This window comes from Calliopsis andreniformis, chromosome 4 (genome assembly GCF_051401765.1).
Source record: "Calliopsis andreniformis isolate RMS-2024a chromosome 4, iyCalAndr_principal, whole genome shotgun sequence".
NCBI classification, from domain to species: Eukaryota; Metazoa; Arthropoda; class Insecta; order Hymenoptera; family Andrenidae; genus Calliopsis; species Calliopsis andreniformis.
This window is the reverse complement of record NC_135065.1, coordinates 3,362,802-3,379,767: the sequence shown is the minus strand read 5'-3', so window position 1 is coordinate 3,379,767 and position 16,966 is coordinate 3,362,802. Positions and strand designations below refer to the sequence as shown.

Genomic DNA, 16,966 nt, shown 5'->3' with positions numbered 1-16,966 from the left:
AAAAAAAAGTAGATGAATTAATGTATTTCACTATACATATTCGATAAACATAGAAGCATGTTACTGTTACAAACATACTTGTGTCAAATTGTTATAAAATTATTTATTAATATAATTATTTATAAATTAGGGCATTGTAATTTACCTTTATTGTGCAGTGATTTGCAGTAACTGTAGCTTTTTTAAAGAACACAAGATATGGAGGGTGTTTGACAATAGGCGTCAGAAACTTGAAGGAGTGATTGCATATTTCAAGGTAGGACGAAAATTAAGAATAGCAAAATTGCGTTTAAGCCTTCCTTTCAGAGTTATTAATTGTTGAGAAAATACCTAAAATTTGCATAAAACGTGTCTAACTTAGGACATATTTTACTGATTTCTTGGTGCCTTTGCCTGACCTGGCTAGTACTCTTCGACAGTACAAGTCCGAAGTCAGACATTTCACGCGAATTTTAACCGTTTCTGCAACAATTAATAACTCTAAAATGAAAATTTTTGACATCTGTCGTCGAACACACTGTATACAGTACTTTAGCACAGATAAGGTAAAGAATAGACCTCGTTTAGGATACATGATTTAAAATATTGACTTCATGAGTTTAGAAATAATACAATTCGACCACTCATATTTGATGATATTAATAAATATGAATCTCAAACGTATATTAACAGCAAAAAAAATTATAAATGAATAAACTAGAAAAAAATTAATAGGGTTTCTCAATACCTAATTGTGCGATAAAAAGTTACATTGAATGACAGATCTATCTTATACCTCACCTGTAACAGTCCATTGTAATTTCACTTCATTTAATAGTATAAAACTCACAACATTTTTTCTATATAAATTGTTCGTAGTGTTTTTCGAGATATCGTTATTGTTCAGTTTTTCAAGCTTTTGAACTCCTCAAAAGCTCATGTGTATAAGCAGGCCCTTTTGTATGTAATGATTCAATAGTGCCTAAAGTGTGACAGTTAGTGGCGATTGGAAGATCAAGCGGGGTTGACGTTTTTACTGGTAAGGCTCTGTAGCTGAAAAAATAATATTGCACACATTTTCGATTGTATGTTTACCGCTTATTATAACAAACGAATACACAAAAAATTCTATTCTCGTATTCGAATCTTTCTTTGTATCTTCGTTTTTTAAAGTCCACCCCGTCCACTGTCTATGTACTCGAACTTCTGTGGAACAAAGACGATTGAACATTTAATAAAAATAAAACATTGCAAAGATTCTCAAGTTACTATAAAGTTATATTAAAACACAGAAAGATTCTACCAACGAGAATTTTGTATAGGTTTCTGATTTCATTTATACTTCCTTAACGTTTCACTTCGTTTATTATATCCATTACATAATCTATTCAGAAATATAAAAGACGTGAGTTTATAACTATCTTATTTAAATAACTCTTTTATTTACGACGTTCTCGTACAACAATGTATATTAAATCGTTTCGAAAAAATGGCATTAAAAAATAATCGAGATCAGAAATCATTTTGTCACGTGACCGAATTACATACAATTGATGTCGCTTGGGCGCTCTTGTCGTTTACGGTACCTCTTTCTCCTCTGTTGCTACAGAGGTGTACGGTCTGCTGGGAACTTCTTCTTCCTTCGCAGGACCAATTGCGTGTGTATAAAGTAATCCACCTGCCATTCCACCCAAAATAGGACCAACCCAGTAAAGCCAGTGATCATCAAATTCACCCATCACAACGGCGCTGCCTAATGATCGAGCTGGGTTCATTCCCGCGCCAGTTCTTGGTACCTGTTGGATTAATAGAGGTAATAACAGCTTTGAAACGTTTTTTGTTAATATGTGAAATTGTGGGCCTTTAATAATCTACAAAAAACTCGTCAGGAACTTAAAATAAAGCAAATTATTGAAGATTGGAGATCAACCTTCATGTTCACTCAATTTGGTTCATAGAATTATGTATCCTGTAACTTTTATAAGTCACCTTCATTATGCAGTTTTATTCTTCTGTAAAAGCTGTTAAGAATTTATATAGAAAAACTAGCAATTTAGAAGATATTTAAAAAATTGACTATTTTACTTTTTAAAATTTATTATAATTGAGGAGAAATTGAATTAATTAATATAATGAGAAGTAGATAGATATTGATTATAGAAAACATGCAACTGTATTGTGCAACGGCATCCATACCCAAAAATGCATAAACGAAACCAAAAAATATTAATTTTGCCTTATGATTTCGTTTTTAAAATTAGTTCAACTGTTTTAACTTCTTTAAGAACATTGACACATACTTGAACGCTCATTTAATGCATACCTATATTATTGATGAACCTATAATAAGTTCTACAGCGAATGGATATTTATTATGAAATTTCCTATTAAGGAAAAAAAGTTGTATTCTATCCCATAACTAAGAATTGATGCTATATGCAAAACAGTAGCAATTCTCCATGAAAAATACGTAAAAAAAATTATTTTTGACAATTTTAACAAGTTCTTCAGGGAACAAGTTAAACAAATAGATTTTTGTCCACCGAAATAAATAAATAAAAAAATGAAAGTTCGCCTAGTTGGGTAGAACATTTTATACGATAAAGAAGACGATATCTTAATAAGATAAAAGGTATTGAACATCTTACACCGACAAGGTGGCCGACTGTGACCGCAAGTCCAATTATAAGAGGAGCCATTCCCTTGCTGTGTGGCTTAGCAGCGTCGCATGCACCACACACGACGAGAACCAGTATCAGGGCAAGGAAGAATTCTATACCGAAACCTTGGACAGGTGTGACACCTGTAGAAAGGCGTACCACACCTAGAGCAGCTTCCATCCTTTCCGGGGATAGTGCCCTTAGTACACCAGATCCTGCCAATGCGCCTATGGATTGAGCTATGACGTATAATAATCCTCTAATTATCGGTACCTGCAGAATAAGGAAAAGCGAATTTTTGAATATGTCTTATATTGTGATATGAGATTTAGGTCCATTTTAATAAAGTATTCTTTTGTTACAATTTCATTATTACGTTTTTCTTATTTTGCTATCGTTTGGTATGAATATTTAAATTTTGTTTTGAAAGCGATCAACATATGGATTATTTTTAAAGACGCATGTCTTATTATGACATTATGAGGTTTTTAGTAGTCAGTTGTGACTATATTAAGAAAATATTGTATTATATGTATGTACAGGTGTTCGACGACTGGCATCAGAAACTTTGAGGGATTATTCTACAATACATGCCAAAATAAGACAAAAATAAAGATAAGCGTTTTAGGCTTCTAAATATAGGCTTATTCTAAGAATAAGTTATCAATTGCTGAGAAAACGCCCAAAATACGCGTGAAATGTATCTGGCTCAAGACTTTCGGTATAAAATACTGACTGCATTGTGTCTGAGTTAACTAATACGCGTCTACAGTAGAGTAAGTCTCAAATCAAATACAGTTCTTACTCTGAAACGAAATTCCAAGCACAATTTTGTGAATTTTGATCTTTGTCTTCTTTTGAGATGTAGAATCAGCTTCTACAATTTCTAACATTTATGGAACACTCTGTATATGAACGTTATAGAAAAAACAAACATGTAGGTGTAACGTTACATTGTCGTCACTGATCCTGTTTCTGATCACAACATAGTCTTCAAATTTTACAAAATAAAAGAAAATGTTTTTTTTATTTTCAGAGCGATAGTATACTGCACACATTGCTTCTTTAGAATAAAAGTGTTCGACGAATGTAACATAAGTGGAAAATTGAACATTAGAACATGTTTTTACTATTTATTTTAGTAGATAATCACTCTTAATGCATTTATATACGTATAGAACGCTGAAGAAAAGAATGTTTAATACTTACATAATAACATTTAATTAAAAAACACAGAAATAATAAATGTGAATTATATGAATTGATATTTGTATCGGGCAAATTTAGAATATCTATACATTATAATCAGACTATTCGAAACTTTCGAATCTATACCTTGCAATCATTTTTTACTCGTTCAAACTTCTTCTTACAGTATCATAAAATTATGACAATTGTCCGATACCTGCTGTGTATTTGCAGAACAATAAAGTAGTAAAACGATAAAGTAACAGTAGGCCGTCACACTCCAATGCAAAGTCGAATTTTGACTACCTGAAATAAATTATTTACAGGTGTTTCGGTTTTGCTCCAAGTTGAGGTTTTCTCCCACCATACCAATTTTCTTCTTTTTTCTATTAACCAATCAGAATTTGTAATATAGAAACGCCCAGTTGAAAAACCCTAGCGAATCGTCGAAAAGCACAGCTTGGAAGAGCTTCACAATTTCTTTATGAATCAGTTAAATACAAGACGTAGTAAAGGGAACATCGAAAACTGAAGACTAGTTCACCTTTCAAACTTCTACACTAATTTGGCGTGTGACAGGTGTTAGTGTATTCCATAGGACGTAGCATTAAATAATAACAGTTATGAATTGTATTTATTTATTTTACAATATTGTGTCTTTAAAGTTGTGCAAGTAAACGAATTTCGGATATCTTTGTAAGAAATATTAGCTTCTAACATTATCAATATAGTTTTATTTATGTTTGCTAACAGCAAGTAGTTTTTATTCAGTTTAATGTGTATTGTTTACCTTGTAAGTCTTGACTTCGTTTCTTCAGCATCTTATGTAAGTATTTTACTTTAACGCATATTATGTTTATGTGTGATTGAAAATGGGTTCCCTTGACAGCAATCGTGACAAAGCAACATTAAACCAGTTGAATAAGATATCAGTAAATCATATCATTGGTAACTGCACGCTGACGTACAAGAGATGATTACACGCTTCGTGGTTAACCTTGCAATTTGCGAAAAATAGATATAATCACGTTTTAAATTAATCATAACTGTTACCACTGACTTTACGACTATTTAACATTTGTACTAGTTACTGAGTTTACTTTGTACACATGTACCTACATTCTGTGCATGAATGTTGAAATACGATTTCTATTTAGACAGTTTTCATTTTTTCAATTATATAACTTAATACGTGTCTGTTTTCGTATATTTAATAATTCTATTAATCGACAATTAGTGTTTTTGATTGATGATACGTTTTTTGTTATTGCTAATACAACCAAGAATACATTCCTTAGTTAATGAAAGTATTTAATGAAGTACAACTTAACTTCGTTACCCTTTAATTTTAATATTTAAAATTACAGTACAATTTACACTTAAATCATAAGAGAAACGACCTTTGCATGAGCCTATAAAGAGGATATTCCAATCTAGATATTCGATTATGAGAGGAATTTCTATATATCTAAGTTTTTTATCCTTTTACATCTCATAAAATTTCCATCAAAATAATTTTATATTTTAAAATTGCATTTTGCAAACTTAATTTTCTACCTTAATTTCTTTATCCTTTCCATCTTTTACCTTTTACCTTAATTTTTTACTTTTATTTAGATTAACGATGTTTTTCTATTTTTCATAGAAACACATTACAAAGAAACGTTAAATGTATTAATTATACAATATTATTAGCAAAGCAACTCTAGAATATTTATACTCTATCGAGTATTCTCTCGTTGTAATCTCGTAATCCATCATCGGTAACAAGATTACTAAGCATACAATACTTATACACCTCTAATAATAAGATTAACAGATTGTCAATTCCTGTTGCTTTTGTCAGAACTGCTTTTGTCACAGTGAAAATATAATTCTATTGCAAGTAGTAAAAACAGTAATAAGTTTATAACGAGTGAACACTATACAAAATGTAAATGCAAATTAATTCACGCAGAAAATTTCAAAATACTACACGTTAGTATATTTCAGTAATTTCAAATTTACAAAACATAATTTATCAGCTCAACAGCATCAATTTTCAAATACTGTAATTTCACTTCAATTTTTTCACATTCAACTATCAATATATTAATAGTAATTTTTTAATAACTTCACGATCTCTAACCACAGTACTTATCTTACCTTGCCAATGACCATTAGGCCGAAAATACTACAAGTTAGTATATTTCAGTAATTTCAAATTTACAAAACATAATTTACCAGCTCAACAGCATCAATTTTCAAATACTGTAATTTCACTTCAATTTTTTCACATTCAACTATCAATGTATTAATAGTAATTTTTTAATAACTTCGCGATCTCTAACCACAGTACTTATCTTACCTTGCCAATGACCATTAGGCCGAAAATACTACACGTTAGTATATTTCAGTAATTTCAAATTTACAAAACATAATTTACCAGCTCAACAGCATCAATTTTCAAATACTGTAATTTCACTATTCAATTTTTTCACATTCAACTATCAATATATTAATAGTAATTTTTTAATAACTTCACGATCTCTAACCACAGTACTTATCTTACCTTGCCAATGACCATTAGGCCGAACGTGACAGCAGGATTGACGTGGCCACCGGAAACGTGTCCTACTCCTTGAATTGCAGCAGCCACGGTCAAGCCAAAGGCCAAGCTTATGGCGACGACGTTCCCTGTGATCACCGATCCACAGCCGAAGAAATTCAATAGCATGGTGCCTAGGAATTCCGCCACCAGCGCCCGATAAAGGCCAGCCTTTTTATCGGTGAGTTCGCTTACGCCCAATGCTCCTTTTAAGTTCGCCATCTGCGAAACGAACCATTCGATCAATTAGCTCCAGAAAGTCGCGCGAAGGTACCGTAAGGATACCGTGACATCGTTTTGACATGACACAAAGAACGGATCGGCAGCATTCTCGATAGCGTACGTTTAGCCCATAAAAAGCAACGTCCACTTTTTCATGCGACTTCGCGTCGCGTCGTTCGCGATTCCTATTTGCCCGATCCGCTGTCCTTGAGTCACGCTTGGCGAAACAGAGAATTCCGAAGGGTCGGACGTTCTGTGAAGCGTCATTAAGGAAGGTTAGCAATCCCGTTAACGCAGAAAATGTATCATATTCCAAGAAGCATCGCAAGAACCAATGTAATTAGTAGGTAGTTCTCTCTGGGTTAATTTAAAAGGGCACGTTCGGTTGTCAAACTCTGAATTATGGACTTCTGGATGGAGTTTATGTACTGATTCTTGGTCTGTTTTTCAACTTTATTTGAAATAGCAGTTTTATTCAGTAGATTTATTTACTTTATTCAGTAGCGTCACCATTGATCTACTACTTGGTTATCAGATCAATTTTTATAAATGTTCTTGCATTGAATACTTTTTGAATTGAATTCTGAGCTTTAAAATTTGGGTATGTGGTTCATGAATTTCATTCTGTTGAAATCAGTACGATAGGAACTTAGTTCACAAAGTTAGCGATAGAAAAAATTAATTTAATAATGTGTAAACTTTATTTAGAATAATTATAATACTTATTCAGTTAAGAATATTTAATAATGTTGAACGATAGCTGTAAAAAAATATTAAAAGGTGATTCTATTTATATATTGAATTAAGATGAAAATCAAAAATGATGGAATTGCGTTTGCTTCGTTTTCACTTTACTAATTGTTAAAGATACAAATAAAAGGTGTGCTTGAAATGTCTGACTTGACTTATTCTACTGACTTCACTGTGTCTGACCTGACTAATGCTCGCTAGCAGTAGAATATGTCCCAAATCAGACACGTTTTACACGTTTTTATTCATTATTCTTGACTTTCATCTTATTTCAGCATATAAAATCGCGCTTTAAAGTTTCTAACACCTGTTGTCGGACACCCTGTATATGCCATTAGTTCCACTGTCAATTAAGTAGATCTTTCTAGGTGGGCACGATACCACCGTCACTGAGCTTGACCTATCCAACACGCGCTGATAGTAAAATAAATCCTTAAGTTGCACGCGTTTTGCACAAAGTTTAAGCGTTTTTGTAATAATTACTTGGAAATGAATCTTGAAATATTATTCTTACATACTATTAAACACTAATGTTAATGTTTCGTCCCCATTATATTTTGTGTTTGGTCTTATAAATACTGTAAAGTTGCAAACTTTTAAATTATCTTCACTTTATCTTCTCTTCTTATCATCTTTTTCTATGTTGATATAAGTAAATATGTTATTATTTGGGAAATCTATGCTTATAAAAGATGGATTTGAAAAATTTTGGTTCACATGAATCTCTGCTCTTAAAAGAGATTCTTCCTGCATCTTTCACTCAAGATTGTTCTTCTGTGTAATTCTTTATTATACAGTAGAAAAAAAATGTACTGTGTAAAAGGATCCTATATACAAGGGGTGACAGTAAAGTTTCGAGGATAACTTAACTGAATTTAGATTAAAAATTTTATTTGAAAAACTGAGTGTATCGTCTTCAAAATAGTCCCCTTAAGACTGTAAACATTAATTTCAGTGTTAAATCCATTGACTATAATAAATGGATTATTTTTAGTACTGATTTTCTGGTATCTGTTTTAACATCTGTGTTATATTACTTTGAGTTCTAGAAAATTATTCAAAATGTGTTTCTTTTATCAGTCTATTCACTCAAGGAAGTAAACAAAAATTACAAGGAAACGTTAAGCTAATATGTCGTTCTAACATAATCATCGATTTTGAAGTTAAAGAATTCTTTTCTGAGAATACAGGAACATTGTTATGATACAAAACTTACGGTAAAACAATTCTAAATCCACCTGATTTGCTCACAAAATTTGTTCAGAATTTCTTTGTAACTGAAAATTGTAATTTCCGATCAAAAAATAAAGTAACATAATTTTCATCTTTTGCTCATCCCCCACATTCAACAATTTCAGTTAGAAGATTTAAAATTTCAAAATCGAACGTAACTAACATAGCTACTAAAGCAGATATCAAAAACTTTACAATAAATGATCCCACGCTGAAACAAGTACACAAAGTCTCAGTGAACTACTTGAAAGAGCTCTTTAATTTCAAAATAAAATTTCTGAACGAGTTACACTCACAACCACTGTCACAGCTGGTATCACTTCGTTCACCAACGAGACTCAGTTTCCACAAAAGTCTAGAAGTTTTACAAAAACCATTCACCCTCTAAAGCCAGTTCAATGTGATCACTATTCGAACAAACGCTATCGTGCCCAATCTGTCGTTCATTAACCACTTTGACAACGAAGTTACCCCGATCGTTTAGCAGTTCCGTCGACCCGCGCAATAGATCTAGATCGAGGACGCGTTCAACGTACAGTACGTAGCGCGCACCGTTACAAATTACATGCGTATGTTCGTTGGAGAAACGAAACGTTAGGTTAACGAGCGCAGTGCATCCAGGTTGCATTACGCATGCAGATGGTCATATCCTCGACGAGCACGACAGACAGTACCGATCGTGTCGAATTACTCTATCGTTCCTACCGAGGATGAGCAGGGAGTTAATCGTCACCCACGCTGCCACGTTTAAACGTCTTTCGTAGTTAACGTCTTTGCGCGGATCTAGGTCGGTCATCTTTCATTTCTTCCTTAACTTTCATCGTATATTTCCTTCGATGACGTACACCGTCATTGTCCACTTTTCAAATGTTACAGTTCTCGATCTTATCCTGGGATGACATAACGAGCACTATCAGTGTTAAAGATATAGAGCAGACCATTTACATCTAGAAGTATGTAATTATAGAACCACGTAGGTATAGAGGGTGTTCGATAACAGGTGTCAGAAGTTTTCAAGGGTGGTTCTATATGCTAAAGTAAGATGGCAAAGTGAAGATAGATGAAATTGCACTTACGTGGCGAAATCAGTGTTACAGATTGCGACTGTTATTAATGTTTGTGGTTTTAAAAGTGATTCTTTAAAATATTGAGGTAAAGTTCACAAAACTGACGAAAATATAGAAATTTTGAATTGATTTTGATAAATCAAGTTCTGGATTTTTCAAATTTATTCACATGCTAAAAACAGCAGCTTGCGAGAAGTAGTTTATAGTTAGAATAGTAGATCTCATGAGTCAACGTCACGCACGTCTAAATCATTATTTAAAGTATAATGAATATATTATTTAAATATGTCTGCACGCACAGACAAATGCAAACAAACATAATACTAAATGAGCTTAAAGAAATTATAACATGATATGCATTATGCATCACACGATTTCCTACCCTAGTTTTACTAGTAAAAACTTTTGATCTATCAGTCGAGTTCTTTCTCTATTAGATCTCTATATTAATCTCAAAATTATACATTAAAAATAATTAAAAAAATAGTTTCTGTATGCCCATAATAAATATTACCTACTCATGCCTAACACTATATGTACTTTAAAATTTTGTACATGCAAATAATTATGTTGTTACGAGTTAGCTCATTTTTTCATTTCAAGGATTGCAAAACAGTATTAGAGTAATAATTGGAGACAAAATTGTCCTAAATTCGGCTGATATTAACGAAAAATGTGTGACAGTCTGACTATACGCTCGTCTCGCGTCGAAGATCGCTTTGGATGATTTAATGATGGATTTAATACGGGTGAGATCATCCGAGCGTGTGGAGCGAAAGACTGCGGTGATATGGCATCCCGATCTCACGCAATTCCACGCTGTGACACGCATCACATGCGCAGTATTGTTTGCAGCTGTTTTTTTCCTCCTCTGATACCCCTTTCTTGTCATTGACGTATATAGGCAATCAGACAAAGATATTCAGGGTCCTTCAGCTTGCATCGCGTCATTAAGAGAAAATTCATTCCTATGTTAATCTTCATTGGAAGTACAGTGAGTCTTATACAACTATCCCCATAATATTTCTCGAATTTCTTTTGGTACTAGATTTATTAATAATTAATATATCCTTATATTCTTTATTATAGGCATCTAAATAAATATAGACATTTTTTAAAAATAGGAGAGAGTAAATTAATCGATGATATCAATTAATTGTATTAATAATTACAGAAATTCTCTGGAATTAAGATACTACAAAAGTGAGTAGTCATTATCGAAGCATTGTTAATCAGATATTTTACCAAGTTTTATTGTTCCAATGTTAATTTCATAGAGCATTAGTTTAATCAAACCTTCAATTATTTTGATATCAAACTAAAAATCAAAATAACTATATAATTAAATAAGAACTGGAAGTAACATTATTCATATTAAATTCTTCTAGTATTAAACTTCGTTTTCAAATTTCCTGGATAGATTTACGTAGAGTAGCCTAATAAGATAATAACTGTTAGTCGCCTTGTAATCTTTCCTAGATATTATATCTATACGATTAATGACTTTGTGTTGCATTTTATAGAGGAATTAATCTTTGAAGAAAGCAGTAATAATTCTAAGCTAATTTTGATGATATTCAAGTTTCCTTGGAACGTATTGATAAATGCTAAACCTTCACACTATCATAAATCCTATACCGGTCCAATAAACTGTAATTGCTTTATCTACGTTCGTATTAGCAAAGTATCCACAAGTTGCACGCATTATTGCACGTACATATGCAAACGTCACCGTTTGCTCGCCAGTGAAAGCACTTTGAAAAATCTCTCACGCAATTTCATTAAAATCGATAACGAATAGATAAGAAGCTCAATTTTTCCAACAAGCTTCCTGTCATGTTTAATCTCCTACAAGGTCTAAACTGGTTAACTACGATTTATATAAATAAATAAATGTGAAACAGTCAAATTGACTCGTTTCCGACGATACATCTGGATCATGTGAACTGGCGTCGTTAAAGATGTCGTTTAAGCTCCATCTACTTCTGTGTGGGGGTGTTTGATTTTTTCGATGATGTCACGCTAGAGATTATTTTTTCCTCGCCTGCAATTTCATTTCACGGTTTACAGTTACATTCTCGAAATTCACGAATTTCACGTCGACTCTGCAGTTTCGAAACACTCGAAAATAGTCTCTGGTATTTTCTTTATGAAGTAAGAAAGCTAAAAAAGTCTTCTTTAGTTTATTTCACGAAACAAATATGTAAAACGAGTTTTAAGAATCAGTGTTTTGTATAACTATAGTTGAATTTTAATTTTTTAACTGTTTTTTACCAAGCACATCATTTTCCTGGTACTGATTCTTAGAATGTTATCGTGACCTTATTAAATTGCGTGGCGGTTCTCCCAGACTTTTATTGCGCTAGATATAACGTAATTCTTTTTGTGCAATATGTTTTTTAAAGAGAAGTTCACAGCGTAAACAATGCACTTTGTTTTGTGCTGAAATGGTTGTTAGTGGTGATGTATAATATCCTGTCGAGTGCTAACACTTACTAGAATTCTACATTTTTAAATGAATTTTTTTCATGTGAAGCTAAGTTTTCGAGGAACTTGTTCTGAAGGAAACTTTGAATTCAATGATCACGCTAAATTCTTCAGAGTTTTTATCGAATGCAGAATAATTCTAATTTTAACCCATTCGAGACTGATAACACACCATGAGTGTTATGGTGGATCATTGGTTCTTCATGCCAAAAATTTACTGAAAAGTCAAACATCTTGTGTCATCATTTGGTTTGAACAAACAATTATTTACAATGTTTATTTCTCGCTTTTCAAACATTTCCTCTTATCTTATTTCTTAAAATAAACAGAAAAGGATTTCCTGCTCCCGAGGGTTGTCTTATAATAAAACGCTTATCTTGAATGGGGTAAACAGAATTCATTATAACAAAGCAAGTTAGAAATGTTTGCAAATTTAATTTATAAAACTGCGTAAATCAATAACATTTATAGTAATACAAGCAACATTGGTTCATCATGTATGCGTGAAGTGGTAGTCAAATTATTAATGGATCTGGCTACAAGTTTATTTATATTTCCAGAGTTACATTGATAAATATTGTCTTTTTTATTTAAAATTTTATTCTAACCTTAAATTGCAAAATCTTTTGAAAGAAACTAGTGTCAAAAGAAATGACCGTATAGACTTCCAAATAAGTGGAGCGTTGAAACCTCATTTTTCATTTTTAATCCATGATTCACTGATTCATAGAGAAAAAATAGATATTGGTACGCTAATAAGAAGAGCGTGACTAATGTACGTTTGTAAAAATATTGCGAGAAATTATTCATTCACGATGAATGTTGAATGATTATAGTAAGGCGTACCTGTGTATATTAGATGTTCAGATTAACATATACCAGTGACTCATTTTTGTCTTGTCAAAGATGCTAGTGAGAATGCAGAAAATCTCACCCTATTGTAACTATTACAAAATACAATAAACATAGCAGTCACTTTACAAAAATAAAAAAAGTATACTATACATGTGCATTCTCTATATCTACAGTTGTATTAATTTTTTCAAAAATCAGTCTTCATAAGAAAACATCATTTTTCACTTTTTACTTATTTATTCTTTTTACGTAAAATCAGTTTCTGTCTCGCTGTCACTGATCAAAGCTTATGGCTATGACAATTCCATCGCGAAAGCATTTGTCTGACAATGAGACTCTAAGCGCCTACTTATACATCTCGATATCCCTTCAATCATTTCATGAAAGCAGTGGAAACCGGTCGATTTCACATAAATCACTTGTTACGTCTTCAGCGATTTATCGTTGTGCATTCCTCTCGACTTGATGGTCGTTATCCCTATATGGTGCAGTTACAGGTGCGCAATATCTCTCCTTATCTCTCGTCATCTCTTTCTCTCTTACCCTCGTTCCTTCAATCGCGGATAGAGCTCGATTTATATTCTTTCCCACTGGCGTTTATTGCTTCAATACTCTTAATATCGACGGCGAGGCGAAGTCTGTACATTATAGTTACAGAAGTAATTAGAGGGTTATTATTGTCAACAATTCGAACTGAACATGAAAGATACAAGAAACATGGCACGTTCAACGCGATGTGATATTTTTATCGGCTGTGTAACTCAAGTGATGTGCCAAAGTTTTCTGAAATACTTTATTATAATACAAAGAGGTTCCAGTAAAGTATTTGTGGCATGTTTATGTATTTCGAGTATAATTATACTCAAATATTTGTAGTTTCATGGAAAATAGTTGAATATCGCCATGTCATAACAAAAAGCTATAAATTCAGGCTCCAATTTGACACGCAAGAATAAGAGGAATAGTTTAGAATAGCAATTATTCAAAATAAGTCAATATCACCAATATAATAAAATTAGAGTTTAGAATACTTCTTTACACTAGAGTTTAAAAAACTTCTGCTCATTACTATAAATAAATAGTAGTTAATTTCGACTTTGTTCTCAAGTTACACACTTTTTGCCTCGAATAATTACAGTTTCACAGAAATAAATTCCATTCCTACTCTCCTACCCCAAAGAAAGTGCTCAGGATGCCCACCTTAAGTTTCGCTACAAGACTCTAGGTATCTTCTCATTAACATTTTGACGGTTTCGAAAGTTATAAATGTTTTTCTAATCCACTGGTAACCTTCTTCTCAGACTGAAGTGATTCATGGATCGTTATGAAAGTGTTTACAAATAGTCAGTAAGATCATATAATAAAGCATTGGTAGGGAGCAGTTGAGTGAGATCAGTTACTCTGACCTTGCTACAAGAATTATTGAAACATAAAAATATTTTTAATTGGTAAACCAGAGAAAATAGGGGAAATATTTATTCGCATTTTTCGGCTAACTTCAAAGTGAAATTATAGTCCTAAAATCTCCGTTTTACAGTCTTCTTTATTTGTACAATAAGTAAGTATAAGTATATGTATTTACAAGATAATGTGAATTTATTATAGTAAATTATTTGTAATTTAATCCAAAAGATAGACTTTTAAACTAGCATTTTGAAAATGTGTTGAATTTTAAAATATAAATAATGTTTACATGGACAGTATGTTGCCTCAGTTGGTCATTTTGCCAATTGAGAAACATAAATAATATTACTTAGAAAAAAAAATAAAGTAAATCTTCATGTATTCTATATACACAAAATAAAAATTAAAAATTTATAAATAAACTCTGCTTAAACAATTTTAAACTGCATTTTAAACAATTACTAAATATATTCTTTACAACAGAGAGCGTGACTCATAAATCTCAAAGTGTCCAAAATATCTAATGTTATATCACAAACACTATATTGATATCCGAAGAAATTACATTCCCCATTCACTCTTGAGTGAAGTTCAAAAATCATTTTGAATAAATCAGCGATACCTCTGTGATAAGTATATCTATGATTAAAATTACTTTACACATGAATTATAGCTTCTTGACGAGAGTTTCTATATTTTCTCGAGCAAGACTGGATGCAATCAGACATTTAACGAGGTTACTTAATCAGTCTACGTCGAGAGTCAATTTTGTGCAGTCTGCTTTCTTCTGAATATATTTCATCCTCGCCAGGAATTTATCAGTTTCGCTGCATGTACACATTCAATCATTTCAACCGATGCCTCCTGTTCCCACAAATTTCTTTATCTGCCTCAGTTTCAATCGGTTTTCTTCTCTATTTCCGGTTCTTCCCTCCCACCCCTAACCCCTCATAAGGTTCTAGAACCTGTTGACTGATTCTAGTCCGACCGACAGTCCACTCGTTCTACTTTTCAGGAGAGCTAATAGAGATTCATTCTACTGCCACTTTACATACTTGTCGCCAAATCGCGTTTCGTAATTTTTGGGATGCTTCTAGCGAAACAAGTGTTGTTGTTTAGTTAACCCATTTGTCATTCGGAAAACTATTCTGAGAACGAGTGAGCGGCAGCTACCAGCCAGCGATTTTTAATTACACCATTTCATTAACTGCAACCCCATATTCCTCGTTACGTAAAATTAATGTAGTCTCTGCTTTAGATAAATGTTATTCAGATAATTGCTGCAGCTTGTGATCGAGCATGTGCAATAGGTATTTCAAGTATACATTGTATAATCACAGACCTTTTCAATTATCTCTGTCACGCTGATAAGCTGTTCCAGGACAACATAAATCACTTTTTATCCTCAAACAAAATATTTATGCATACAGAAAGCAATAAGATTTATGTGATGGGATCTTTAACAGTTTATACAAGCATACTTAAATTACAATAAAGAAAGGGAGCCAAGATGACTTATTCTTGCATATACATACAAACTCTACTTTCTTATATTTAAAAAGAGTTATATATAGACACATGAAAATTATATTTATCAATACACACAAAAAGGTTCACTTCTCCAAGTAATCATTTTACAAAATCTTCAACGATTCTTCATTAACATTAGAAGAAAAATAGTCCCACTTTTGGTACCCTAATCGTGGTAATAAAGTGAAGTCAAATGGAAGGCGATGTAAGTCTTACTGACAATTAACATAAAATAGAAAAACTTACCCTGGACACAGCAGACCACTTTTATCCAAGGGTGACTGTTCTTAAAGGGTTCTGAGTTGACTCAAGGCGCGGATCCTGTCACAATCTTAGCGGCAGCAGCTCCCAGAAAAGCGAACGTTCCGTAAGAGTTACTGAGCGACAACTGTCGAGGCTCCCGAGCATAGAAAACAGCTGGTCTCGTGTAGGTATCTAACTGCGTCTGTTCTGGTACTCGGGTAGCTGGTACCAGAGTAGGGATATCACGGTTAAAACGTACGACGATCTCCAGGTAACACCTTTGTTTTGATTCCGCAGCCGTACGAGACACTGCTGAAGATGTGCTCTTTTATGATTGTCATTTAACTGTCACTTTAGCCTATTTCGCGAAATTTCTTGTATATCAGATGCATTATAGTTTTACATCGGTAGATTTCGTTATCTCACTGGAAAAAAATCAATACTATGCGGGAACTATTGGGTGACACTGACGAAGTTTTGGTTAAAATTGAGGTAATAGATAACGATTTCAAGTGATGTTTCGGTATAGTTGTATTAATGTTTGGGATTGAACAAATTGCAAGTTCTTTAGGATAAATTAATTTTAGGTGATGAAGTGATACAGATTTTTATTATTACTGATGGTAATGCAATATATGTAGGCATTATTTCAATCAAAATATTTTAAGAGAGTTGAAGAAATAAAGTATATGATACCTTTTGAGATAATAACTTACTGTAGAGAGCTGGTAAGGTTGCATCTAGAAAAAATGTGGATTCGT

General features: G+C 32.7%; 1 protein-coding gene across 3 annotated transcripts; it reads right to left on the bottom strand.

Annotated features, from left to right (window-relative positions):
* Window positions 1-126: 126 nt before the first annotated feature.
* On the bottom strand, window positions 127-16,392 carry LOC143178331 (aquaporin AQPAn.G). 3 transcript variants are annotated; one of them, XM_076376897.1, is made up of 5 exons: window positions 16,209-16,392; window positions 6,379-6,636; window positions 2,628-2,912; window positions 1,566-1,775; window positions 127-1,032 (listed from the first exon to the last, which is right to left on the bottom strand). In XM_076376897.1, exons 2-5 carry the CDS (start codon window positions 6,634-6,636, stop codon window positions 994-996), a joined length of 792 nt encoding a protein of 263 aa, XP_076233012.1. In that variant the 5' UTR covers window positions 16,209-16,392; the 3' UTR covers window positions 127-993. The 3 variants fall into 3 exon arrangements, with proteins under 3 accessions (XP_076233012.1, XP_076233011.1, XP_076233013.1); XM_076376896.1 differs by lacking the exon at window positions 127-1,032 and adding an exon at window positions 1,043-1,185; XM_076376898.1 differs by lacking the exons at window positions 127-1,032; window positions 16,209-16,392 and adding exons at window positions 1,043-1,185; window positions 8,916-9,112.
* Window positions 16,393-16,966: the final 574 nt, after the last annotated feature.